Here is a 27,324-nt window from a genome sequence, read left to right as displayed (position 1 = left end):
TAAAGCCTCGCTTCCCTAGCAGGGCGCTTCTTAGGTTATTCAACAAAATATCAAATTCCATTTCCAATTTGAATTTTGGCAGGGAATCTGGGGTCCTCCCCTGCTGTATTTTGCCTTGTCCTTAAGAAGTGGCCAAAGCCAGATTGCAGTATATTCTTTTATAAAGAATATAACAAAAATTGCATCATTAGCCAGACCAAAAAGCCACTTAGCCCAGCATCCTGTTTCCAACAGTGGTCAATCCAGGTCACAAGTATCTGGCAGAATCCCCCAAAACAGCAAGATTCCCTGTCTGCCTTAATCAAGGTGTATGGACTTTTCTTCCAGAAGTTTTGAGATTTGTGTTTTATGTAAAGCTAAGTTAGCATCTTTTAAATAAGAAATTTTAAGATCCTTTGTATGTCTTTTAACATGTTGGGAAAGAAGCCTAAACTGAAGCAAAATAATTTAAGACTGATATTTTCTCTTGTATTGTTTTTGTTTCTTAAATATGGATTATTTGTGAGTTATACCCAAGTTTGACTCTTAGTAATGTTTTCTTTCCTTTCTGATGAAAGAAGAGTACCTCAGCAGGCTTCTTTATAGGAGGCATAGGCATCTGTGCTAGGTTTGGTGTTGCAGTTTCTCTTTGAAATAAATGGAAGGGTGGTTTCAAATATATCCTTGTTTCTGGGAACATCACTGGCTTATGTCTTTCTTTTAATACTTAAATCTCATTTCAGATGTAGCAGAAAAAGATCCTGATGTAGACTGCAGGAAGCTTTCTTGTCAGAGTCTGATGCTGATGGAAAATCTAAGAAAAAAAATTAATCCAGACTTTACAGTTTAAATGAAACGAGAATCATTCTGACTTGACTAGTGTTTAAGCCCGTTACATTAATGGATGCTAGAGTAGAAGTCTTTCTATCTGTTTTTTTTTTCTTTGTCTCTCTCTCCTTAGATGCTGTCTGTCATTCTTTCTGTGTGTCTCTCCCTGGCCCCCTGTCTGTCTGTATTTCTCTGTTGCGCCATGCCTGCCTGTCTCTCTGTGGCTCCCTTCCTATGTCCTTAGTGCCCTCATTGCCTCCTATGTCCGTAGTGCCCCTTCCTATGTCCTTAGTGCCCCCAGTCCCTCCGTCCTGTGTCCTTAGTGCCCCTAGTGTCTCCTTCCAATGTCCCCCTCACTGCCTTTCAGACTTTGTCCCACCCCACCTCCAAAGCTTGCCTCCCTCCCATCTCCCTGTGCAGTAGAACCCAGCATTTTTCCATCCCTCCCTCCCTCCCATCCCCCTGTGCAGTATAACCCTTGAGCAGCATCTTTTCATCTCCCCCCGCCACTACCGCCGCCGTGCAGCCGACCCCACTGACCCTCCCACCGCGAGACGACCAACAAACCTCCTGGCTCCAGCGGCGTCCGCAGCATTCTAAATACGCTGCTTCGGGGCCTTCTACTGCCCTGATTTCCTCTGCTGCGCCCCTGATGACGTCATTGGGGATGCAGCAGAGGAAATCAGGGCAGTAGGCCGTGAAGCAGCATATTTAAAGTGCTGCAGACGCTGCTGGAGCCAGGAGGTTTTTCGGTTGTCTCAGGATGGAAGGGGCCAGAGTGTTCCCTGCCACCGCGTTCTAAAATAGAATTTGGCCACGGATCAGAAAACACGGCGGCAGGGATCACGAAACCCTAAGTGCGCATGTGTGCTTAGGGTTTTATTGTATACGATGGCTGGGATCCTTCTTCCAGGGCGAGGTTATAAAGATACGTATGGCACTGGAGAGAGGAGGAGGAAGGGAGCTTGAAACAGGATGTAATTATCCAGAAGATTATTATTTTTAGTCTGGATTTTTTTAGGGTAGTGTCAATTCAGTATAGAAAGTTAAGATACTGTTTTTTTCATTGGATTCGTGGGGAAACTGCTAGTCATTCTGCTGGTAAGTCTGAGTATGTCCCACAAATGTTAATTGTCTGTAGAGGTGCCTTATTCTGTGTATTGGCAAGATTCAGCTTTTTCTTTAGGAGAATCCTGTGCATTGGAGTTGCCTATTAGCTGTGATTTACCAGCTATGTGGGCTTGCTGTGTTGTCAAAACTTATATGAACTGCAGCCTGAAGAAAAGGGTGGATAAATAATATATCTTAAACTGTGTTAAAATGATTATTTTTAAAATGTGTGTGTGTATATATAATATAAATATAAATTTACATTTAGCTCATACCTTTGTCAATAGTAGTTCAAGGCAAGTCACATTTAGGTATACAAGGTATTTTCCTTTCCCTGCCCTTGAGACGATGGAGAGTTAAGTGATATATTCAAGATCACAAAGAACAGCTATGGAATTTCAAACAGGCTTCCCTGGTTGTCAGCCCACTGCTTAACCACTAGGCTACTCTTCCACACAGATGTTCTTCAAGGACAGCAGGTATATATCCTTACATGTGGGTGATATCATCCATGGAACCCAGTAGGGATACTGCCAAGTGCACTGTCACCTCAAATCTTTAGGCAGTGCCCATTCTGCATGCATGCTGGTGCTTTCCTGCCTAACGTTAGCTTGCAGGCCTATCAATTTAGTAACAATGCTAAGAAGCCAACTAGGGGAGGTGAGTGAGTTGTGAGAATATTATGCCTGCTTGCCTCAGAGAACACTTGCTACATGTAAGTGTCTTTGCTTTCTCCGAGGATAATCAGGCATAATCTCACATGTGGGACTCCAAAGCTGCCAGGATCAAGACTCTGGATGAGGATAATAGATATATAAACATAAGCCTGGTGAAACCCAAGGGTTTGAAGGAAAATTGATGCCCAGGAAGTGAAAAAGATTCTGACTCTTCTGGCATTTTGTTCTAAACAGTAGTGAGAAGTAAAGATATGAATTGAAGACCAAGTAACCGCTTTGTAGATGTCCTCAATAGATGCAGAGTGGAAAAAGGCTACTGAGGCAGCCATAGCTTAGACATTGTGGGCTATTAAATGGCCCTGTAGTGTCAGCCCAACCTAAGTATATACAAAGGAAATAACAGTCTGCTATCCAAGTGGAGATGGTTCTCTTGGTCACAGGAACTCTAAGTCTGTTAGGGTCAAAAGCCATAAAGGGCTGGGAGGATCCTCTATGAGGTTTAGTCCAGTGCAGGTACTATGCCAGAGCATGTTTGCAATCTAAGATTTGACGAGCTGCTGCCCCAGGATGGGAATGTGGCTTTGGAAAGAAAACAGGCAAAATGATAGACTGGTTGAGGTGGAATTCCAAGATGACTTTGGGTAGGAATTTTGGATGAGTTTGGAGCACTGTCATGATAGAATCTTGTGTAGGGAGGATCATATGCAAGTGCTTGAAGCTGCTTCTTGCTGGGGCCAAATTGCCGATGACCCTCCATCCTTCCCTCCCAACCGTTACCCGCCGACCACGACCATAAATACCTTGCTGCAAAGGAGCAGCGGACATGCAGCACTCACAAGCTGCTTCTCGCTGGGCCATCTGTTACTAATAATATCATCAGTACACAGACGGTCCCAGAAAGAGGCAGCTTGTGATGGCCCTAGCGAGAAGGCCACGAAGCAGCCTATGAGTGCTGCTGGCCCTATGCTCCTCTGCAGCAAGGTATTTATGGTCATGGTTGGGAGGGAAGGATGGAGGGTCAGCGGGGGTTTGGTGGTGGGAAGCACGGCTGCCTACGACTAGGGCTTATTTTTGGGGAAACACGGTATATCCTACCATCCACTAGCATAGGCTCAAATAGAGTTTTTAAACACAAATCTGCTGACTTCTTCTAATGTATAGTGCTCAGGACATTCCTGCACATTCCATGAGTTTAAAGACTCATTTGTTCCCCAGCTAAGTTCTTCAAATTAAATAGCATATAAACATCATGTATAAAAGACACTTATACAATCCTGCCTCTGAAATCAACATTCAAGCTGGTTTATTCATTCAGCTGGCAGCCATCATAAGAGCTGTTTTCAGATCATTTATAAATATGTTAAAAAGCAGCATCTGCTTGGGGAAACCCAGTATTTATCCTTCTTCATTGAGAATATTTATCATCCAGTTTGGACAGTTTCTTTGGATGTAATGTTCTTCAGAATTTAATTGCGTGCTGCAGCCTACCACAGCACTAGAAATCAAGTTACGAGAAGTTTTTTTATTTTAAACTCTGTTTATTAAAGTGTATCATACTTACACAAAGGGTTGGCATATATACAATATTCCTCCATAAGGAAGTAGAAGAAAAAAAGAAAAGACTTACATACATACATACTCATCAAGCTTTGAGAGCAAAGTCACTTAACAAATTTAACCAATCACCGATTACTCAGTACGATAAGTTGCTCAACTTATGATTTACATTTTTTCCACCCTTACAACCTGATTCTGTCCTGCTTGTCCATGAAGAAACTAAGTTCCTGCCTGTAAGCTGTTTAACTGTAACAGATGATCTCCGTGGAGAGGAGGATTTAATCAGCCACACAAAGTTATCCTGCTTACCTCCTCTTTGTGGTTGTAGCCAAATCCACCTTACTAAGCTCTATCACTAAAGGGATGGAGCAACTACATGCCCAGAATTTTTTGGGCTTTGGGACCGTTATCTAAGTTTAGTTGGTGCTGTTATAATGCCATTACCTGTATATGGTTGATTTATATAGAACTGTCCATGGAGAACCTCTGTTACAGGTAAGAATTTCACTTTACTGTTTTAATATTTTACATCCTTAATATTCACATGAAGATGCATGAGAGACCTGCATGTGTATTAATTATGGCTACAGTGAGGGGCTGAAGGAGACATTTAAAAACCATTTAAAATAGAAGTGATCTGTATTTTGTTTCACCTAATAAGTGGCGCACAAGTTACATACACATTTATTTCAAATTTAACAAATAAAAAACAAAATAGAAAGCATACAAATATTAACAATATAAAATAAAACAAGACAGAACAAAGAAATATAGAAGCTCATTTTCAAAGCAACATAGGTTTTTATAGTACTTGGGTGGCTAAGTGCTTTGAAACTGAGCCCCAGAATCACAAAAAGTAAATCAGATTCATATTTAACATTCAAGCAGTCAGCTTACACTCTACCTCCATCAAATGACTAACTTCTAAAGGCAGGGTAAATAAATACATAAACAGCAAATTACAGGTTGCATGGGGCCTGATGTAGAAAAATAAGAGGTTATTTTTAAATAAGTAATAAAACCTGACAAAAATAGTATTAGAAAACCAAGAAGATAAAGCTCTTCAATGAAAATTTTGGGAAAGATGTTTCAGCATCCATTAATTAGCGAATAAACAAAAACTAAGGAGACTGAATAGACTACAGTATGTAGGAAGGGCACACATGCCCAGAACTCTACAGTAGTTTTGAACTCTGGGAGAACTGGTTTTCTCTGGTGCCTTTAGATGATGTAACCTACTTGTGTACCTGATTCAGTCCTGCTGTTGAATGGTAGTAAAGTATCTAAATGTATTATTGTTTTCAATTTCAGAGATTAGAGATGGCGGTTAGACGGAACTGATATTTTTAATCATTGAATTAAAATAATTGGAGGCTCACTCCGGTTTAAGCTGGGACATTTAACCTGGAACCTTCTTACCCAATAACTTTTCCCACCTATCTTTTAATAATCCTTGACTTGGGTAGCTCACTAAAATTATCTCACATTTCTGGAGCTATTGTTACCATAATTTCCAAAAATGGGCATCTTGGGTATGCCCAGACCTGACAGATTTGAATCCAGGATTCCACCATACTCAGGAATTGTAGATGTTAGAAAAACAGGAGCTAGACCTCAATATACTCCCTGGAGTGTAAAATAAATCATTTTATGGAATTTATATGGAGGCATGCTAATTTCAGCATTTAGGCCCAGATTCTTTGTATGGTGCCAGCTGGCCTATAAAAGCGATCACTGATCGCATGTCAATCGCGCAACAGTGCTGAATAGAGAATTGCTCCTTCAGGAAAGATAGGTGCCGGAAATGTAGGCCAGGGTTTTCCAGGCCTACATTTCTAGTACCTATCTTTGTCATGAATCGCACCTATGTAGGTGCTTTAGGCCACCGAACATCACTTCTGGCATTAGCCACGTCCACGGTGGCCTAAAGTGCCTAAGGAGGTGTGGTTCCAGCACAAATTTTTTTAGGCACTAGTAGGTGCCTTGGAACTGTTAAAATTGTCATTTGAATGGCAGTTTTTTTTGGTTTTTTTAAACTGAGCTTGGGTGTCTACCGGCACCTAAAAAATTGGTGCCGGTTAGAGAATCCAGGCCTTAGTTTTTAACAACTTTTTTGTAAGTTAAACTTTAGTCATGGTTTAATGTGTATTTTTTAACTAATTAAATCATAAATAAGCAAAGAAACCAAAAAGTATGCTTTTCTTAGTGCAATCTTACATCAATCCCATAATGTGAAGCTTTGGCTAAGGCACTGCAGTCCCTGTACTGGAACTGAAAGGAAAGTGTCAAAACTTTGGAAAACACAGAATCAAATATTTGATATAAAAAATTTAACTGCATTTTTAAGGAAACTACATTTTAGATCATATAATACCCTATACATTCAAGCTGCAGCATTGGTACAATAGCACAATATCTCTTACTAGTTGCGAGTCCATTAGTAAGATGTCTAGCTCATTTTTAGAAATCTGTCACCTGGTACAACTCATGCAGCACTCCGTGGAAGCACTATTCTGGAGTTTGCTTTTTAAGAGTTAGAGCTGGATTCTATCATGGTATAAAATAAAGCTCTGCTACTAGCAATAGTGCAGTCAGTACCCTTCCACTTCATCTGCAACCACCTCTTCCACTTCCTCCCCATCTTCTATGCTGTTGTGCCGGATGCGTTCTGGCATATTGGGCCGCGTAAGTGGCACACCAAGAGCCTGGTGTACAATCTCCATTGTGTGTTGGTTGACATAATAGGTCAGATTCACTGAAGGAAGTTTCTTCCGCATCTCTTCCAAACATTTGTAGGCCTAACACCAAACCAAACAGAATTTCAGTCAATATGTTTCTCATACTAAATGCCATGCCTTCTGTACAATAAGAAATTTGTACCTATGTATGGTCAAATCTTTTCAGTTGTCCATGTAGCAGAAATAATTGCTCATAAGAGCCCAAAGTAAGGCTTTACCAGGCATAAAACCCCTCCTTTTGGGAAAAAATATGACTGGGTCATTGTGATTAGAAGGTTAAATGTTTTTTTTTTCTAAAATAATTCAATTCAATAAATAAATAATTTCTGCCTTAAAGCAGGAGGAATGGGGATATAATAATAAAAGCAAAATAACTCCCCAAGATTAAAACAGAACTTCAGGCATGCAACAGTATACACTTTGAATAAAAATGAAAGAAAAAGCTTCAGTTCAAAGGTGAGGTAAAACCACTCTACCAACCACACATCATAGGCATAGAAAACTTTCGTTACAAACCAATGTGTACAAAATGTTGCTAGAAAACATGAGGGATCAATAGTAGTCTCAGTATGAAAAACAATACTCTAAGTTTAGTAAGATCTTATGTGTAGCCAGCTGACGATCATTTCGTAGCAACTTAGAACATAAGAAGTTGCCCCCGCTGAGTCAGACCAGAGGTCCATCTTGCTCAGCGGTCCGCTCCCGCGGCGGCCCATCAGGCCTAGTGCCTGAACAGTGGTCCCTGATTAATTTTGTAACTTACCTCTAATCCCATCCCTATAATCTACCTTTACTCTTATCTGTACCCCTCAATCCCTTTGTCTTCCAAGTACCTATCAAAAGCTTCTTTGAACCCCTGTAGCGTGCTCCTGTTTATCACATCCTCTGGTAGTGCCACCCTCTGTGTGAAAAAGAACTTCCTGGCGTTTGTTCTAAACCTCTCCCCTTTCAATTTCTCTGAGTGCCCCCTTGTACTTATTGATCCCCTTAATTTGAAAAATCTGTCCCTGTCTATTTTTTCTATGCCCTTCATGATCTTGAAGGTTTCTATCATGTCTCCTCTAAGTCTCCGCTTTTCCAGGGAGAAAAGCCCTAGCTTTTTCAGTCTGTCAGTATATGAGAGGTCCTCCATGCCCTTTATTAGCTTAGTTGCTCTTCTCTGGACCCTCTCAAGTACTTCCATGTCCTTCTTGAGGTACGGCGACCAGAACTGAACACAGTACTCCAGGTGCGGGCGCACCATAGCACGATACAGTGGCAGGATGACTTCCTTTGTCCTGGTCGTGATACCCTTCTTAATGATACCCAACATTCTGTTTGCTTTCCTTGAGGCCGTGGCACACTGCACCGATGCCTTCAATGTTGTGTCTATCATCACTCCCAGGTCTCTTTCAAGGTCGCTCATCAGGGCCTTATTAGCTCGCATAGAAGGTAAACTCTTTGACGCTGCGATAAAATCTGAGCTTTTTTTTTCTTCAGCGTGTTGGAGTCCTGTATGGTCCTAATGCCGGTCTGTGGTTACCTGAGAGCTTTTTGAATTGTTTCCGCACTTTTTCTTCTCTCTCTTTTTTTTAAGGCCCCTGGAGCTTCTGAGATGGGAGGTGGGTCTTCTTATCGTCTCTCTTTATTTTAAATAAGCTAATAGAATGTCTTTAAAATATTATGAGAAATATATATCTACACACAAACACACACGAGGGGGTGCTGAAAAGTTCTCAGCCCAACCAAGAAGAGAATGACATGTTATCAATGATCTAAAACAATGTCAAAACATAGAATTTTGTTTCTGCAAATTGGCACTTAATGAAGTACACACTTTTCAGCTATAGTGACAAAATAACGCTCAAAATTTAGGAAGTTGGTTTGAGAACTTTTCAGCATTCCCCCCCCCCCCGTATATATACATGCTTATATATTCTCACTTTTTTTTGGGGGGGGGGTGAATATGAGAGAGGGGGGGAGAGCTGCGACTTGTCAGAGGCAGCTAAGAAAAAAAATGGCAAGGCAAGAGGAGGAGCCAACATTGCACATGCCCTGTAAGCCAAAAGCTGTAGCTAGGAGAGAGCACCGACACACAGGATCAGTCTTTGACTTTACCAACAAGTGCTTGTCTCCAGAAAAATAAAATTTACTACAAGTCAGAGGTGAACTCCCACAATACTAGATTAGACCATTTATTTTATTTTTACAAAATCAAACCAGATGCAACTTTTTGCATAAAATCAAGTTTTCCCAGGTGAAAATTTTCCAGTGAAGTTTATAAACGGAAGACTTCTATCTTGCTTTGTAAATAATGACTAATAAATGTTACTGTCTTTGATAACCTGTGATAATGGATGCTTGTGGACTATTATAATTATAGCTTTGTAACTCTTCTGCAGATAGATCGATGATATGTAGGATGATTAGTTACGGAATAAAACTGAGTATTAAAATTTAGAGATTACATTCACTCACCAATTGATAGTCCTCCTGCTGGGTGTAATGCTCTACCAGTAAACCATATACATCTCCAATCCGGATAGCAGAGTCAAGGTCAGGCTCCTCCAGAAGCAGCTCACACTGTCTGATTGCTTCTTTAGAATCTTCAGCATAAGTCCTAGGTAACAGTGTAGTTATACCAGTAATGGTTTAATCAAAAGCAATCAATTAAGGATCCAATAATGGTTTAATAACTTGGTAGGGAGAAGGGTCACAAAAAAGCCATCTGAACTAGCATTCTTAAAGATTCAGGTGTATTCGACAGAGGCTTTTCTTCACAAAAATTACCACTCTAAATGTCTGAACCAATATAAAGTGCAACCATTGTGTTCCCAAATCATCTAAAGATCCAGCCTTTACAAACTATTTATCTTTCTGTTATCAAAGTGTAAAACTAAAGCTTTCTAAACATAATATAATAATTAGCCAGTCACAAAATTTTATAAGGAGAAATTGGGGCTCTCCTATTAATTTTTTTTTCCTTTAGTCACACCAGTCCAAAACATTGGGTAGTGTGTTGATCAGCAAATGGAGACAGAGAAATCTTTACTTTGCCCTATAAAAACACCTTGTAGCCATAGATGATCAGTATTGCTCTCTGAGCACACTACCTGGACCCTTGTCTACATTCTTGTAACCTCATGCTTAGATTACTGCAATCTACACTTCCCCCTCCCCATTCGCGGTTTCTGCACTCGCGGTTTCATATAATCGCAATTTTTCTTAATGTAAAAAAAATACATCTTTTTTTCCTCCCTGCTGCCTTCCCGGTCTTACCTGGTGGTCTAGAGGGCTTTCGGGGCAGGAGCGATCTTCCTACGCTCCTGCCCTGTGCAGATCGCCATGAGGAAATGGCTGCTGGGAGTTCCCATAGTCTCTCGAGACTACATCGGGAACTCCCTACAGCTATTTCCTGATGCCCCCCCCCCAGCAACGACAACGCAGCCGGATCTGTTACAGAAAGGTCCCACAATGACTGCTTCTGCCGGTCCATCCCCCTCCAACGTCACTTACTTGCTCCATAAGAAATAACATCGGAAGGGGATGGACCGGCAGAAGCAGTCATCGCAGGACCTTCCTGTAACAGATTCGGCCACGTTGCTGTTGCTGCGGGGGACCATTGCAGTTGCTGCGGGGGGAGGGGTGGCCATTGCCATGAGGGGGCCGTTGCTGTGTGTGTGGGGGTAACCCGTTGCTGATAGCTGTTCTAATGCTGCTTTTGGGCAAAGGAGCTCAGCAGGCAGAGCCGGCAGCTGCAATGTTTGGAGGGGGAGAGAGAAAGGAGCATGGAAGGGTGGTGGAGGGAGAGAAAGGGGGCAGGGTGGTGTGGAAGGGTTGTGAGAAGAATGGTATGGAAGGGTGGTGTAGGAAGAGAAAAGGGGCAGGGTGGTATGGAAGGGCGGTGGAAGGAGAGAAAGGGGCTGATGGAATTGGTGTGAAGGGGAGAGATATAAGGGGAAGGATACTGGATGGAATTGGGTTGGAGGGAGAAAAGGGGGCAGATGCTGATGGAAGTGGAAGAAAGGGAGAGGAGAGAATGAAATACCCGACTATGGGGGTGTGGGAGAGTGAAGGGGAGGAGAGGAGAAAGATGCCAGACCATTGGAGGAGGGAAGGGAAGATGATGGATGCCATACCAATGAGGGGGGTGTGTGGAAGAAGAGATGGAAGGGAGAGCCAGACAATTTCTGGAAGAGACACAGAAGGACAGAAGATAAAAGGAAGAGAGTGACAAGAAGATGAGGAGAGCAGAAACCAGAGAAGACAAAGGTAGAAAAAAAATTTCTATTTATTTATTTTTTTGTTTTAGGGGATATGCATCGCTGTTTCTGTGGTGTTGCATTGTATGCAGAGTCCAGCTTCTTAGTGGTTTTATTTAACCTTTGTCTACGTATTTCTATTTTATCCCCCCTTTTACAAAACTGTAGAGCATTTTTAGCGCTGGCTGTGGCTAAAAACCATACTACAGTTTTGTAAAAGGGGGAGAAGTTAGTTTGTGATTACATATTCCATACTAGGCGAAGGTCTTTTCTGTGTTTTGTTTGTATGAAATACATGGTTTTTTTGTTAACACTGACAAGCCTTGTTTGGCAAAATGCATCAGGGAGCACTTTGAATTAATAAGATTTGAATCTCCTTATTTTCTGTCAATCTTCTTTTGTTCCACGTTGGATTCTTTGGTGGACTGCTTGCCTTGTTGTTTTGTTGCAAGTTAACATACCTGGAGTGGAATGTACTAGAGGAGTTACAGATTTGGTTGTTTATACATATGGGTTACAGTTGGTTGATGTAGAGTGAGGCAGTTGAGAGGTGTTGTAAACTTGGTTATTAATATAGACTTATATTTCAGATAGTATTACTGCTTCACAAATATTTGAACACTTTTATATATGCATGGAAAGGGTTCAGAGTTAAAGTCCTGGGTAAGTAGATGGGAAGGGAAGGAAGGGGGATTTGTTCAGAGATGTTTGGGGATTGCATAGAAGAAAAACTGTGCACTGGTATGCTAATCTTTGTTTGTTTTGAATTAAAAAAAAAAAATACAAGTGGAAATAAAGAAATAAATAAGAAAATAGATAAATGGGGGTGGGATATGGGTAGGGGCGGAGCAAGGGGGGCCCATTGTACTTGGGTGCCTAGGGGCCCTCGAAGAATTAATCCTGCCCTGCCTCCAGGTAGCAAAGAAGCACCCTGTGCACATCCAATTCGTTCAAAAGGCGATCCTGCTTTTAGTAGGACTAAAAGCAGGCAAATGAACTTCCTGATTAACATGGAAAGCCACTTTTGGCATGAAGGAAGGAACCGTATGCAAGGAAATCCCAGTTTCCAAGATACAGAGGAACGATTCCCTACAAGAAAGAGCATGGAGTTCTGAGACCCGCCGCACTGAGTTAACAGCGACCAGAAATACAGTCTTGATCATCAAGTCCAAAAGTGAAGCATCCTGAAGGAGCTCAAAGGAAGCCTTGGTGAGACTAGACAGCACCAAGTTGAGGTCCTAGGAAGGGAACTGCCGAAGGGTCCACCTGGTCCTGAGCGCACCAGTGTTGGAAAGCCTTCCATGCCTTAGCATAAGCATACACTGTAGACGACTTCTTAGACTTGAGAAGTTTGTCAATAACCACAGCAGAATAACCTTTGTGTTCTAAGGCTGCTCGCTCAAGAGCCATGCTGTAAGAACAAAGTGGCCCGGGTCCTCCATGTAAATCAGACCCCAGGCCCTATCAGCAGCGCTTGTAGCAGGAGTGGATGATGTTCAGGCAGACTTCCTTAGCAGACAGACCTTGGATCCAGGCGAGTGGTCACTGTCCTCTGACAGCATTTCAGGCCATTGTTCAGTGCTGTCAGCCTCCCTGCTTGCCACCCAGAAGCCTTCTTCCCGACGTCAATTCTGACGTCGGAGAGGAAGTTCCAGGCCAGCCAATCGCTGTCTGGCTGGCCTGGAACTTCCTCTCCAATGTCAGAATTGACGTCGGGAAGAAGGCTTCTGGGCAGCAAGCAGCAGCAGCGAACCAGGGGGGGAGGGGTGTTGAATCGGGCGTTGGAGGGAGGGGAAGCGATCGCCTGTCCTGTTGTCCCCGCGCTCAGCTTCAGGATGCTATTCCTGAAAACGGGACATTTTGGTGTCCCAAAGCTCTGTGTGGGGACAAGGGATCTAAAAATGGGATGTATGGTCACCTTATGTTCATGTTTATGAACTTTCATTATAAAAATCTTATTACTTCCCAATAGTATGGACAAAGCCAATATTGCTGGGATGTTACTTTCCAAGAATGTAAACGTAATTCCTTAATTATAGGAAATGATAATTTGAAGCAGGCTAAAAGCCACTTTGTTAAAGTAATGTTAATTGCCTAAATGAAGCTCATTATTCATAGCTTGTGTTCACTTTTTTCTGGTTAAAAATCATCTTTTTCATTCAATTTACTGTACAAAAAAAATGCATTGGGCCTTCAAATGATTTTTTGATTAGCTGGCACGTTCCTTTTGAAAGAATCATCTAAGCTTTGCACTTGTGGCAGATACTGTTGTAGCTTTTCAGAGAAAAACATCAAGTTCCTAATTCTCTCAGCTTGTAACAGATTAAACAAAGTTTATCTCATTCTAATCTCTCTAAAACAGACTTACCTGCGGGCCTGGTTAAATCTTTTCACCAGAGTCATCTTGCTTTGCAGATCACCCAGCCTGCCCTCTTGTTCTTCAGGATTTCTCATCTTTGCTTTAGACAGGCACTTGTAAGCCTCTGTTAGTGCCCCCAATGCCTTCTCATAATTTTGATATTCATCAATCTCTACCTAAAGAAAAAATAGAGAACTAAGCAGACTGCCTATCTACCAAAAGGAACTCCATAATAAGACAGGACAGCCTCCAGGACCCACCTCACATACAACAAACTATTGTCCACCCAATTTTCAGTGCCTGCGCAACACATCATCTGCATCCATACCCACTTATCACCCCATATCACTTACTCGTTTTCCTCTCACTTCACTTTAGCGTCTCAACTAGTCAGGACGTTGGGCTACATTGCCCCTTGTTTTTTTTACTTTTATTTTGGTTTCTTTTATCCTTTTCATTTAGTTTTTCTCCTTTATTAGCCTTATTTTGATAGTTTTCTTTTATCTAATTTTACTTTTGGTTTTGAAACTGACTCCTGTCACCAATATTAAAGTTTTAAGAATTTGAATGTTGGCTAATCATCGGTTATGAGGCCTTACCTGTCGCATGGCCCTTCTTGCTGATTTTGGCAGGAGAGCGGTGTTGTTTATCGCCTCTTCAAGGGCTCTGGCTCTGCTCCTTAGTTGCACGGCTTTGGACCTTGTCCTTCTTCTTCTTCTTGGGGTGAAGTCTGCTTCGGGCCTTCAATTCCCTTCTTTTTGGGCCGTTGCAGCCCCTGTCTATCTGGGCCTGGTTGGCAAGTTACGTCTCTGTGTGGTGGGAGGAGTGGTGTCGGCAGGGGATCGGTGCGTAGACAGACCGCTGTTCTTCCTGGATGACCGCGATGGGTGATGATGCTCTTCTTGCACACTGGGCGGGGACTGCTTCGATGGCCCGTTGGCCTGTCCCTGAGCCAGAGGATTGGGTGCTGGAGTTGGCCAGTCAGATGTCAGAGATGCTGTGGAGGGAGAGCCTGCAAATGTTCTGCGCTGCTCCCTTGTGGTTGAAGGGAGGAGCTGTGACCTGCCTCCTCCCTTCTACGGTACCTGCAATCTTCGGCTGTTAGCCCTCGCCCATGGTTGGGATCCAGAGATCATCTTCAGCCACTGATAGACTATCATTGAGGGTTCATCTTGGCCATTGTATCCTGCTATTGCCTTACACTGATTAGAGCCCAATTGGACTTATATTCTGTCTTGCTTGGACAGCTTTGGGACTTTGAGGTTATTTTGTTTTAATTTACTTTAATTTTATTCTTTTTATTATTTGAATTGTTATTTAATAATTGTTTTCTCAGGTACTTTAGCTAAATCGTGAGCCTTCGTGACAGTTAAGGAAGTTCTAAGTACCTAATTTTATTTTATTTTAACCCATTCTGGGCTCCTGGGGAGGACGGGCTATAAAAATGAACAAAAAAAAAATATACATTGTCTTCTGGTGAGTTTAGTTGGCCTCTGGTTTCACAGATAATGTTAACAATACCATGTTCAATTTGTTATTGCTTTGTCAGCATGCAGTTGTTGCAGGATGAAACTGTCCTGCCTAGTATTAGTGGAAGTTGGGCTCACAAGATTTAGTATAAGTTAGATTCATATAGCCCACAAGGTTCACAGGCTTGTAAGGCCTATACTAAGAGTTAGTTTGTCTTCTTGCACTAAATGGCTTTTTACTTTTTCACATTTGCACTCTCTGTATTTTTTAAATTAAAGATTTTTCTCAAGATGGCACATAAGCATACCACTGCCTAGGAGACAGACAGATATCATAACATTGTGAGAATGAAAACATATTCATTGTTCTCACTCTCTTCTTCTACCTGTAATAAATAAAAATTCCCCCCTCCTGTTGTACATACCCAAATTCTGTTTAGATGCTCCTCAAGCAGGGGAAAATATAATTTTTGGTTGTTTAGGTTAAAAACATTTCTGTGCATGATGGAGATGATCTGTAAATCTCTGTCTGTATGTGACCCGCCATGCCTACCTGCCTTGACTAAGGAAGGAATCCTCTATAATAAAACCCTAAGTGCACATGTGCACTTAGAGTTTCATGTTCCCTGCCGCCTTGATCTCTGGTCAGTGGCTGTATTCTATTTTAGAACATGGCAGCAGGGAACACTCCGGTGACTCCCCCTCCTACCTTCACTCACCAACTGCTGCCGCACCTCTTCAAAGCAGCTTGCTGAGGTTCGCCAGCCAGCTGTGGTGAACCTCACAGGCCACTCTCCAGCTGGTAGCACATTCCCTCTGACGTGATCGCATTAGAGGGAATATGCTACTGAAGTGGAGAGCGGCCTACGAGGTTCGCTACAGCCGGCTGCTTTGAAGAGGAGAGGCAACCGCGGCAGCGGTTCATGCCAGTGGGAGGGTAAGAACAGGCATGGCACAACAGAGGGCAGGGGGAGAGGGGGCTGCTTTGGGGGGAGGGGTGTGTACAACAATCATGCTTTGTTCTGGGAGGGGGGACAGAAGGGGGCCATGGAGCAGACAGGCATGGCACAACAGGGGGCGGGGAGAGGGGGCTGCTTTGGGGGGACGGGTGTGTTGGGGGCAGACATTATGCTTGGTTCTGGGAGGGGAGAAACAGAAGGGGGCCACAGAGCAGGCAGGCATGGCACAACAGGGGGCAGGGGGAGAGGGAAAGGGGTCTGCTTTGGGGGAGGGTTGTGCTGGGAGCAGATATCATGCTTTGTTCTGGGAGGGGGAAACAGAAGGGGGCCACGGAGGAGGCAGGCATGGCACAACAGGGGGCAAGGGGAGAGGGAAAGGGGGCTGTTTTGGGGGAGGGGTGTGCTGGGGGGCAGACAGCAATCATGCTTTGCTCTGGGATGGAGGAACAGAAGGGGGCCACTGAGCAGGCAGGCATGGCACAACTGGGGGAGAGGGAAAGGGGGCTGCTTTGGGGGAAGGGGTGTGCTGGGGGCCTGACAGCAATCATGCTTTGTTCTGGGGGAGGACAGAAAGGGGCCACGGAGAGACAGGCATGCATGGCGCAACAGAGAAACACAGGCAGACAGGGGGCCAGGGAGACAGACAGAAAGAAAGACAGACAGATAGGGGGCCAGGGAGAGACACAGACAGCATCCAAGGAGAGAGAGAGAGAGAGACAAAGAAAAAAAACCAGGCAGACATCTACTCTAGCACCTGTTAATGTAACAGGCTTAAACACTAGTAAGCTAAATATTGCAGTACTGAGGCATGTATGGATGCTGAGGGTGACAGTGGTCGCGGGGATGGTGGTTACAGGGATGGGGACAAATTTTTTCCCCGTGTCATTCTCTAGTATGGGGGAAGGGAAGGGTTGTGTGCACAGCAGGAGGGGGCAGGGAAGGAGCAGCTGGGAGTAGGAGGCTGGAGAAGAGGGAGGGGTGTCACTGCCCTGGGGCCTCTCACCCTCACTACACTACCGGCTTCCTCGGTGGCATTGTCTGAAAACACCCTGACTGCCTTCCCTGTCAGGAAACATTGCAATTCCTTCAGTGCCAGTGAATGGCTCTCAGTTCCAGATGATATATGGACCACTCACTTTCCAATGGGATCCCACGCCTTGGAGCAGGCAACCATGGCACTGGGTCTCACCAGCTGCTCAGGCTGGCATCGGTCGTGAGGATCACCCATGCATTGATTCTGAGAGGCATATCCTTCGACAAGGCATCCCCCTGGAGCCACCAACACAAGCTGTGCTTTGCCCCTGAAGTCCAGAGGCATTGCATTTGTAGGTAGTGGCTTCAGAGACCACCTGGACAGAAAGAGTACTGTAGTGGGCACATATGAGCTCTTGCCCAGGGAACAACTTCCAGGGAGGCCGACATTGAGACCAGCACCTAAAAGTAATGCCAGGCTGTGGGGCTCAGTAGAGCCAGGATCTCTAAGATCTGCTTTCTGAGCTTCTGTTTGTGTGGCTTGGGAAGAAAAACACGGCCCTGCGCCATATCAAAGTGAACTCTCAGATATTCCAAGCACTGAGTCGGCTGAAGGTGACTCTTTCAGAAATTGACTATCCAACCCAGGCTCTGGAGGAGGATCACCACTTGCTGCACCACATGCTCACATTCTTTAGAGGGGTTTTTGATCAGCCAATCAGCTAGGTAAGGATGCACCTGGACCCCCATCCTGCATAGGTGGGCTGCTACAACTACCATCACCTTGGTAAAGGTGCAAGGAGCCGTGGCCAAAGCAAAAGGGAGCGCCACACACTGGAAGTGATGCTGTAGAACGTGGAATCGTAGATATTTCCTATGATCCGGAAAAATGTGGATGTGAAGATAAGCCTCCATTAAATCCAGAGAAGCAAGGAATTCTTCCGGAGCCACTACCTCTATAACGGAGCAAACCATCTCCATGCAAAAATTGGAGACCTTTAGCGCCTCATTTACTGACTTCAAGTCCAGATTGAGCCTCCAATCTTCTGTGCCTTTCCTGGGCACTATGAAGTATATGGAGTATTTGTCTGAGCACAATTCTTCTTTGGGAACTGGTTCTGTGGCAAGAATGTCCAAGAGTCATTGAACTGTCGCTCTGACTCTGGTATCCTTCTCTGGCAGGTTGGCTGGGGAGTTGAGGAACAGATCTGGAGGGAATCGAGAAAACTCAATCTTGTGCCTCTCCTGAATAATGTCCAGAACCCTGCGGTTGGCCAAAATCTATTTCTATTCCTTCCAGAAAGCTGATGGCTGCCTGCCAATATGAGGAGGGAAGGCTGTCGCTCTGGTGCCATTATTGCTTTTTGGAGGCCGAGCCATTGTGGGAACCCACAGGTTGCTGGCACCTGTAACTGCCAAATTTCTGTCTGGATGCCTGAAAGGGCCTCTGAGAAGAACAACTGGAGGAAAATTGGTGGGTTCTCCTAGAAGCACGAAAACTGCCTCTGCTGCTCCCCAGCAGAATAATGGCCCCTGCTTTCTGGGAGGGATTTGGGATGGCGATTCACCACACTGGCCATGAAATCGTTCAGCCCTTTGCCAAAAAGCATCTGCTCCTTGAAGGGTAATCTGCGGACAGTGGTCTTGAGACTGAGTCGCCCGCCCATTGTCTGATCCAGAGCATTTGGCTGGCAGACACAGAGTAAACCAAAACCTTACTAAAGACTCTGTAATGTCATAAAGAGCATCAGCCACATTAACACACGCCCTCCTTAATCATGTGGGGACATGCGTACCTCAGCTCCGAGGGACTAGTCCACAATCTGGTATGACAGGCCTGTGCCACGAAGGAGGCAGCTGTTACAGTTTTGATACCCAAAGCCAGCACTTCAAACTGTATTTTAAGGAGCACGTCCACCTAACAGTCCTGGACGTCCTTCAGAATCACTCGATCTTCTCTAGAAAGGGAGGTGCATTTGGTTACTTGCGCTACTGCGGAATCCACTTTTGGCTGCACAAACAGCTGTTGGAAGTCTGTAGCTATAGGATACAGCCTAGACATAGCTTTGGTCACCTTTAGAGAGCCTTCATGTGACTTCCATTGGCCAGTGACTAAGGAGGTAATGTCTGCATTAGTGCAACTCATATCAGAACACTGAGAGCCTCGAGCTTCAACGCAGAGAGGGTGTCAGAAATGACACGTGAAACGGAAACTGATTTGAAAAGGTGAGGAGACAAGTTATAAAAAAAGGACATGGAAAGAGACTTCCAGTCATCCCAGTTCTGCTCCAAAGAGTCACTGACACTAGGAGCCAGTATGGTATGAGATGGATCTCCCTGAGGCACAGCTGGCTTGCCTGTAGGCAGCGCAGTGATTCTGGCCCTGTTAAGTAAGCTTTCCATAAAAGGCTAACAAAATCAGAAAAGCCTTGTGCTGGAGGCCCTGCAAGACCTTAAACTGAGGAATTAGGGTCTCCCCTGCCACTCCACTATGTACTTGTGTTTCACCCCTTTCTTACTTGTGGTGTCTGAGTGGAATCTTCACTGCAGACCAGGCTTTCTGGGGTTCCAAAGCCCAAAAGAACTGAATAAGAACATAAAAATTGCGGCTGCTGGGTCAGAACAGTGGTCCATCATGCCCAGCAGTCCGCTCATGCAACGGCCCTTAGGTCAAACACCAATGCCCTAACTGAGTCTAGCCTTACCTGCGTACATTCTGGTTCAGCAGGAACTTGTCTAACTTTGTCTCAAATCCCTGGAGGGTGTTTTCCCCTATAACAGCCTCCGGAAGAGCATTCCAGTTTTCTATTACTCTCTGGGTGAAGAACTTCCTTAAGTTTGTATAGAATCTATCCCCTTTTAACTTTAGAGAGTGCCATCTCGTTCTCTCTACCTTGGAGAGGGTGAACACCTGTCTTTATCTACTATGTCTATTCCTTTCATTATCTTGAATGTTTCGATCATGTCCCCTCTCAATCTCCTCTTTTCAAGGGAGAACAGGCCCAGTTTCTCTAATCTCTCACTGTATGGCAACTCCTCCAGCCCTTAACCATTTTAGTCGCTCTTCTCTGGACCCTTTCGAGTAGTACTGTGTCCTTCATGTAAGGCGACAAGTGCTGGACGCAGTATTCCAGGTGGGGGTATACCATGGCCCAGTACAGTGGCATGATAACCTTCTCTGATCTGTTTGTGATCCCCTTCTTAATCATTCCTAGCATTCTGTTCGCTCTTTTCGATGCCGCCGTGTAATGCGGCCCAAAGCTCCCACCCCTTCCTCTCGCATCCCGCAGCACATAGAGCTCAGTTGCTCCTTAGCCGGTAAATCTGCACAAATAATGTAGGAATTGGGGCTAGACTGACCTGGGGCATCCATTATAGATGATCCCTAGGCAAAATAAGAGGGTTTGAACAGAAAAAAATGACTTTGGAAAAAAAAAGTCACTGTGTAGGCAAAAAAAACCCTGAAAAGCTTATATTTAAAGTTGCAGAGGAACAGTGGTAATGCATGCTTCACTGCTGGATTTACCTGAAATATGACTATAAGAGTGGCACTTGCCACAAAACTCTTGTGCACATGTGTCAAGCATGCTCCTCTCCCTTACCTTCAGTCTCACAGCACACATAACATAGTAAATGATGGCAGTCCATCCAGTCTGTCCATTGGTTGTTATTACTAAAAATACATGATTAAATTAATTTGTCTTTTCTTTGATATTTTTAACGTTTACATACCATTAGCATTGAGCACTGGGGGACTAAATTTTGGTGCTGTTTCCATGGTATGGGTTGTGTGTTATTCCCTATAGCTTGGGTGTTCTGAGCATCAGCCCAAAAGTGAGGGTAGGTTTTCAACTAGTGGATTCTTCCATTGTAACTCTCAAAACTGTGCCAGTAAAGCAAGTTATGTGGCTGAAAGGTCCACCCACTTCAATCAGTCTCTGAAATTTATTTTCTCCTAGGTGGCTGAAGTCCATGCAGTATGGAGATAATTCTAGAACTATGTACCTATAAATAGGCAGCTAGAGGGAACCTGGTAAGAACCTAGTCTATAAAGGAATATAGGCACCTACTTTCCTTTATTGGGTTTAATATCAACAGACATCAACAGCATTACCCACTGCTAGCTGATTATCGGTGGGAGGGGGTTGATTGTGCTTATTCTGCACCCAAATTGTGTTCATTTGCACAGCCACTGTAAAAGTATATGCCATGCAGTCAAAGTGCATATTTTTACACTGGCTGGTATATGAGGTCATTTACATGCATGAATGATTAAAATACTTCATTCAAAGCATTGACCCCCCTTGAATCCACAGAAGAGTAGAAGTCCAGAACCAAAAAACCCAAAAATGTGGAATCTGATGTGGCTGATGTCAGCTTTATTAGAACAAGAAAATAGTTCATAATTTTTAAAACAATGGAATACATCCACACCTTTGGTCAATGAAGAGGACCCAACACAGTCCATGTTTCAACTAAAAAGGTCTTCTTCAGCGGTCCAGTTTAGTCTCTTAAAAGACTTTGTGGATATAGCGACCTACACCCTGCGCGGGTGAATATGTTCTTCAAGCGTGCAGCTTGTAGGAACATATTAACCCACGAAGGCCGTAGGTCGCTTGCAGAAGGAAAAACTGAAGAGGGAGCTGTTCTCTCCAAAAAAGGGAGGAATTCAGAGTTTTAAAGTGACACCCTTTTGCAGAATCACGACTAATGGGAAGTAACAGCTACTGTACAGAATCCTACTGAACAATATCTTAGTTCTTTTTTTGTTATTCCTCCCATGCTAACTGCTCATCTTAATGTAGCTTATAGGGTAAAGCAGGGCTTCCTACAACGCTTGAACGTTGTTGCTTTTCCCAGCTCCAATAACCTGTAGAGTAGGAATGTAAGTTAGAATTCAAATCTGCATTCTTTACAAGATGTTGATGTATTGTGTCATCAGAACACATTCACCTTACATTTTTTATGGGACTGTATGAAAGTAAATTTACCTGAGCACAGGCATCATAAAAACCAGCCAACAGGTCAAGGGCCCTCCCTTTAGTATAAAAGCTGATGATGTTCTTCATGATTTCTGGGTCTTTACGCCAATCTAGTGACTGCAAGTAATTTGCTGCCATGATATATATTTCCTTCTGTCGTGACACACCAGCAAAGAACACAATTTTCTCTGTGTCACCTGACTTCAGCAGTGATCTCATTGCCTACAGAGGAGAAAGTTTCATCCCAATTAATATTCAATAGGCAATATACAACTAGAGACAGAGCTTATCACTCTGGTATGCAGAAAGAGTGCTGAGGTTTAGGAGAATTCTGGCATCCAAGAAGAGAAAGAAAGAAAAGCACATAGCTGTCTATGTGACTGATAATGTTTTGATTGGTAGAGGTCTGCATATTTCCCTCTCCAACAGCAGGCCAGTTTTGTAGATATTAATAGATTTGCAGTAGGAGGTATGCAGTAAAAATGCTGTAAGATAGAGTGCAAACTCCCCCTAGAGCCCACTAACCTTCAGCTTGTTCCCTGCTTGGGTGTATTTCTTGGTTGCAAGGTGGTAGTTGCCTTGCCGCATACAACAGTCAGCTATGCGTTCCAGCAGCTCCCGCCGTGCATCTTCAGGAAGCTCCTTTGAGTCCTTGGAGACGGTCATCTTCTCTGCCATTTCTTCGGTGATTATGAGGTTCTGTTCTAGGCACAGCTGTAAGGCTTCATAGTACTATGAACCACAAAATGAAATAGCACAATATCAAACCATTGCTTTATGACAGCACTGATCATTGAAACCTTTGTAAGGGTCAGAAAGTAACAACCTCCTCTTACAGAAACTAATTACAACCATAAACTACTATAGGACTCAGTTTGCCTTGTCTTCTTATGGCTTGGTCTCTGAAGCCATTCATACTGGAAATCTGCAGAAACTTTTCAGTGTATTGTGAAATATCAACTGCTATAGTCAGGGTTTGAACAAAAAACAAACACACTACAGTGGTTAAAAAAAAAATCTAGTGCTGCTAGCTAAATAGTCAGCAGTGCTGGACAGAATGGAAACCACTGGCAATATCCAGATGGTGGTGATATTCAGTCCATTATCTAGAAAAATGTGGACAGGAAATCCAGTTTTGCTGTCTTAAGTAATATGGATAAGTTATTTGGAGATTGAACTGGATTGAATATTGCTGGGTCAAATAGTGCCAGGGCAGTTGGTATTTTAGATCTATAGGGGTAATTTGTGCTAAAAAGGAAAGTAGGCACCTATTTTCCTTTGTAGAACACTACAGTAGTGTAACCAGGTATATATACACTTGTACTTATTTGTGATTTGCGGGATATCAAGAAATAATAAACATGAAACTTGTTATGTGGAGGAAGTCCAGGTGTGGGATCAGAACAAGAGAGAGCCTTGTTATATAGAGGGGTTCTGGGTAGGGGATCTGAATGAGAGGGGGGCTAGGGGGATTTGACATCCCCTTACACAGGTCTTAGCTGATATTCAGCTGGGATCCACATAAATGTCTTTTTTTTTTTTTTTTAATTCTTTATTTTCATTTTATAATATTGACATAATATTAGTCAAAACAAGAAAATAATACAACTCAGTACATACATTAAAATGAGACAATAGGTAATAATAAAAATATACAATTAAAATACAAAAACAGAACAAGTTTTTTCTTTCTCATGCGGCAAAATCATTAAACCCAAATGTGAATTATTACTGGTTTGTATCTTTAGACCTCAATTAAGGGGGGAGAAAGCTTTACAATGGCTGAAATCTTTATCAAATAATACAAGAAATTAAAGATGGTAGCAGGAGGGCGTGGCTTGGACGCGCATTCCGATGGTCGGGTAAATGAATAGCTCCATACTCAAAAGCTATAATTTTGAAATTACTACAAAAAAAAATCAAAATTCAAAAGAAAAATATCTAAATATTGAAAGACAATGACGTCTAGCAAACAGAACAAAAACGATTTAGGAGCAGGAGGATCCGGTACAGGAAGTAATAAACGATCAAAACCGGAGCCAAGCATCACTCCTTCAAAAGCTCCACTGCCATCAGATGACAACCTCGATGTAATGGAAGAATTAAGACAAATTAAAGAAATTGTTCTGGACAGCAACAAAAAACTACAAAAAGCTATTGAAGATGCAGCAGCATTAACTAAAAGAGTGGAAGTGACGGAAAACAGAATAAACCTAAAAGAGGATAACTTTGAACAACTTAATCTGAACGCAAGACAAAACAAAATCATATGGAAAGAGGTAGAAGAAATTAAAAAAGACCTTGAAGACAGCCGGAACCGTGAAAGAAGAAATAATTTAAGAATAATAGGAATACCGGAAGGGGTAGAAAAAAATAATCCTATTACTTTTTTGGAACACTTTCTACCTAAAGTGCTACCATTAAAATTTAAAACACCACTGGAAATCGAAAGGGCACACCGGATACCAACACAAAGGAAAACTTCACAAACTGGACCAAGGACATTAATATTCAAACTACTGAGACATCAACAAGCGCTGGAAATTTGTCAATTAGCTAAAGAAAATAAAAATCTCAAATGTCAAGATTCAAAAATACATATTGTCCCTGATTTTGCGAGGGAAACTGCATTAAAAAGGAAAAAATTTTTAGATATGAGACCACAACTGAAATCTTTAGGGGCTAGATATGGGCTCCTTTATCCAGCAATAATGAAGATCACTATTGCAAATAAAACTCAGAATTTTACAGATCCAACAAAACTACAAGAATTTCTGGACCAATATGAACAACCCATGACATCCTAAACATCTTAATGGAAATCCTAATGAGAAAAATGAGTATGTATAAATCTGTTAATACTTTACTAAAATATTCACCATATAAGAATTGATTTTATTAATAATATGACTTACAGTTAAAATCTAGAACTTTGAAGTGGATTCAAAAAACAACAGACTGAAACTACATGTGCTGCAGCACACACATGGAACTATACAAAACCAACATTCTATGAAGGAAATAAAAGAAATAAAACAAACTTTATAAAAGTACATAAACTTATACTTTTTAAAGGAAAGTTTTATAAACATTTTGAAGAAAATATACTTACAGAAGAAAACGTGGATTAAATGGAGATCCGAATGAAAAATTTACAGAGAAGTAAATATGGTAACTAAATATGGGAGTGGTTATATACAAACAGGAAATGTGATTGATGGACAGGAAAAATCTCCAATCACGCTGCTAGGGAATTACAAAATACAAAACAAAAAGAGATTGGTCGACAGAGAGAATATCCTGTAAAAGGAAGTGCTTCCGTTTTGATTCTATCTCTTAAAAGTCTCTCTGCAGATTATATTTCAAACTTTAATTAATTCCTACACCCCACCTTCTCCTTATATGTAAGAAACAGTGAATTATATATATCGAGTGATGCTTACTATTGAGGCAGACCGCTCACTCTCTTTAGATAGATTTGGAGAACATAGAGGTGACAGGGGACGTTGTACTTTTGTAAATTAAAAGAGTCCCAGGGAGAAGCGTCGCCTTCCACGGACAACCTTTTCACGACGAGCTAAATATGTAATGATAGGAGTTCATAAAAACTAATTAATAACTCCTCTCTGATTCTAAAATGTTGCTAAGTTTGTTATGAAAGAGAGGAGATTCAGTATGGAATAACACAGAATAAATCCAAAAAGACTGTGCTGTATGTAAGGTGTAAATGATTTTCTCCTTCTCGAATACTGAACTAGCTTCGAAGTTATTCAGCGCTTTTATTTCTCTGGCACTTTGACTGACGGGCTGTCCTCAATACTGACAAAAACAAAATCAATTCCCTAGTCAGGAAACATCTTCATTACTTGCTCTCTTAACCCTTTCAGGACCAAGGGACCTATTTGTCCCATAACTTTAAAATCCTATAAATTTTGATTGGGATAGTCTACAGTTCTAAATTTGATATGTACGGATTCCATATGATACTGCCTTTATGTAAACAAACTGGTTCCGACATTCATTCATTAGCGTCGTTGCTAGATTGACGAGAAGATTCACTTGCCACACTGTCCATAAGCCAGAAGTGTGATTTTTTAAAATAAAAATAATATTTCACAAAAAAATCAATTTTTTGGCATCTGCAAGCCCTTTTTACCATAAAAATGTCGTCAAAACCACAAAAATTGGCCTACGATCCTTATGGTCCTGAAAGGGTTAAGGGAATGATGAATATCTTGGAATATTTAGCAGAAACAATGAAAGAGGAATACTGAATCCTACAAGGTTGAATTGAATAGGCAACACAAAAATGTTTTTGGGGACAGAAATTGGAGAAAAGAAAAGAATCTAGGAGTCTTACAACTGGGAATTTTACCTAAATCTCTTCCTCACAACACAAATTGGAATAAAGGTTGAAAATAGACTGATTGCAACAAACATACCTATATAAAGACATTTTAAGACACACAGACTCCACTTCATGATCCACATAGTATTATTAAAATAATAATAATATTAGATATCAATATAATGAATGTAAAGTTGATTCTTGATAAATATATGCAAGATTGTAAATCTCATTGATAAATCTTATATAGATTTATCAAAAGATAAGATAATATTTTCTTATATAGATTTAAATACATTAACTTTTTATATAAAATTTATATAAGAAAAATATATATTTGCTATATATATAGGAAATATATTAGATAAAGGGAGATAAATTATTAGTAGTAAATAAAGAATATTTTAACTTAGCTTGGGGGAGTTATTTTAACCTAACCTCATCTTGCGTACCCAAGTAATCGTATTTAATAAGGGGGGGGAGGGAGGGAGGGAAATAGGGATAAGGGAGGGAATGGGAAAGAAAGATATAAAGGAGATATAGAAATAATAAAAGGAAATTATAATTTATTAAGTATATTGGGAAAACATATTAATAAAAAACATTATATATCATTATATAGAAAATATATTATAAAAATTATAATTATAAATGTCTCTTAAAATAATATCTTTGAATGTTAATGGTCTAAATCATGTTATAAAAAGGAAAAAAGCATTACTGTTCTTAAAAAGGCAAAATGCAGATATATGTTGCATACAAGAGACCCACCTTTCAAACATTGAATCTAATAAGTTGACAGGTGGTTGGATAAAGCATTGTTTTTATTCACCAGCCATAGGGAAAAAAGCAGGTGTTGCTATTCTAGTGAATAAAAAATGCTCAGCTTTATTTAAATTAAAAGAATCAGATGTTCATGGCAGATGGGTAAAAGTGGAAATATGCATGGGAAATACAACCATGACGTTGTTTAATATATATGCCCCTAATTCAAAACAAAATGAATTTTTTAAGACTCTTCAACAACTGATCTTACCACTGGCTACTTCAAATCTAATAGTAGCTGGGGATTTTAATGCTGTTATGGATCCTTTATTAGACAAAA

General features: G+C 41.9%; 2 protein-coding genes across 8 annotated transcripts in view; one reads left to right on the top strand and one right to left on the bottom strand.

The window, feature by feature from the left end:
• TELO2 (telomere maintenance 2) overlaps window positions 1-27,324 on the top strand; it is a 134,488-nt gene that overhangs the window by 92,904 nt on the left and 14,260 nt on the right. For 4 of the 5 annotated variants that reach the window (XM_033914597.1, XM_033914594.1, XM_033914595.1 and 1 more), the window contains one exon: window positions 723-976. The exons of the other annotated variant lie outside the window; for it this stretch is intronic. In XM_033914597.1, coding sequence (XP_033770488.1) covers window positions 723-829 — 107 coding nt within the window. In that variant the 3' untranslated portion in view covers window positions 830-976. Of the gene's footprint in view, window positions 1-722; window positions 977-27,324 lie in introns of those variants that run through there. 5 annotated transcript variants of the gene reach the window in all.
• The window catches only part of IFT140 (intraflagellar transport 140), a 478,284-nt gene continuing 455,071 nt past the window's right edge, over window positions 4,112-27,324 (bottom strand). For all 3 annotated transcript variants that reach the window (XM_033914590.1, XM_033914591.1, XM_033914593.1), the window contains exons 26-30: window positions 22,397-22,603; window positions 21,881-22,093; window positions 13,499-13,665; window positions 9,347-9,488; window positions 4,112-6,949 (exon numbers count right to left, since the gene is read on the bottom strand). In XM_033914590.1, the coding sequence (XP_033770481.1) occupies window positions 6,743-6,949; window positions 9,347-9,488; window positions 13,499-13,665; window positions 21,881-22,093; window positions 22,397-22,603 (936 nt within the window). In that variant the 3' untranslated portion in view covers window positions 4,112-6,742. The remainder of the gene's footprint in view (window positions 6,950-9,346; window positions 9,489-13,498; window positions 13,666-21,880; window positions 22,094-22,396; window positions 22,604-27,324) is intronic.

Source organism: Geotrypetes seraphini, chromosome 11 (genome assembly GCF_902459505.1).
Source record: "Geotrypetes seraphini chromosome 11, aGeoSer1.1, whole genome shotgun sequence".
NCBI classification, from domain to species: Eukaryota; Metazoa; Chordata; class Amphibia; order Gymnophiona; family Dermophiidae; genus Geotrypetes; species Geotrypetes seraphini.
Note: the sequence above shows the minus strand (reverse complement) of the source record. Positions and strands in the feature narration are given on the sequence as shown.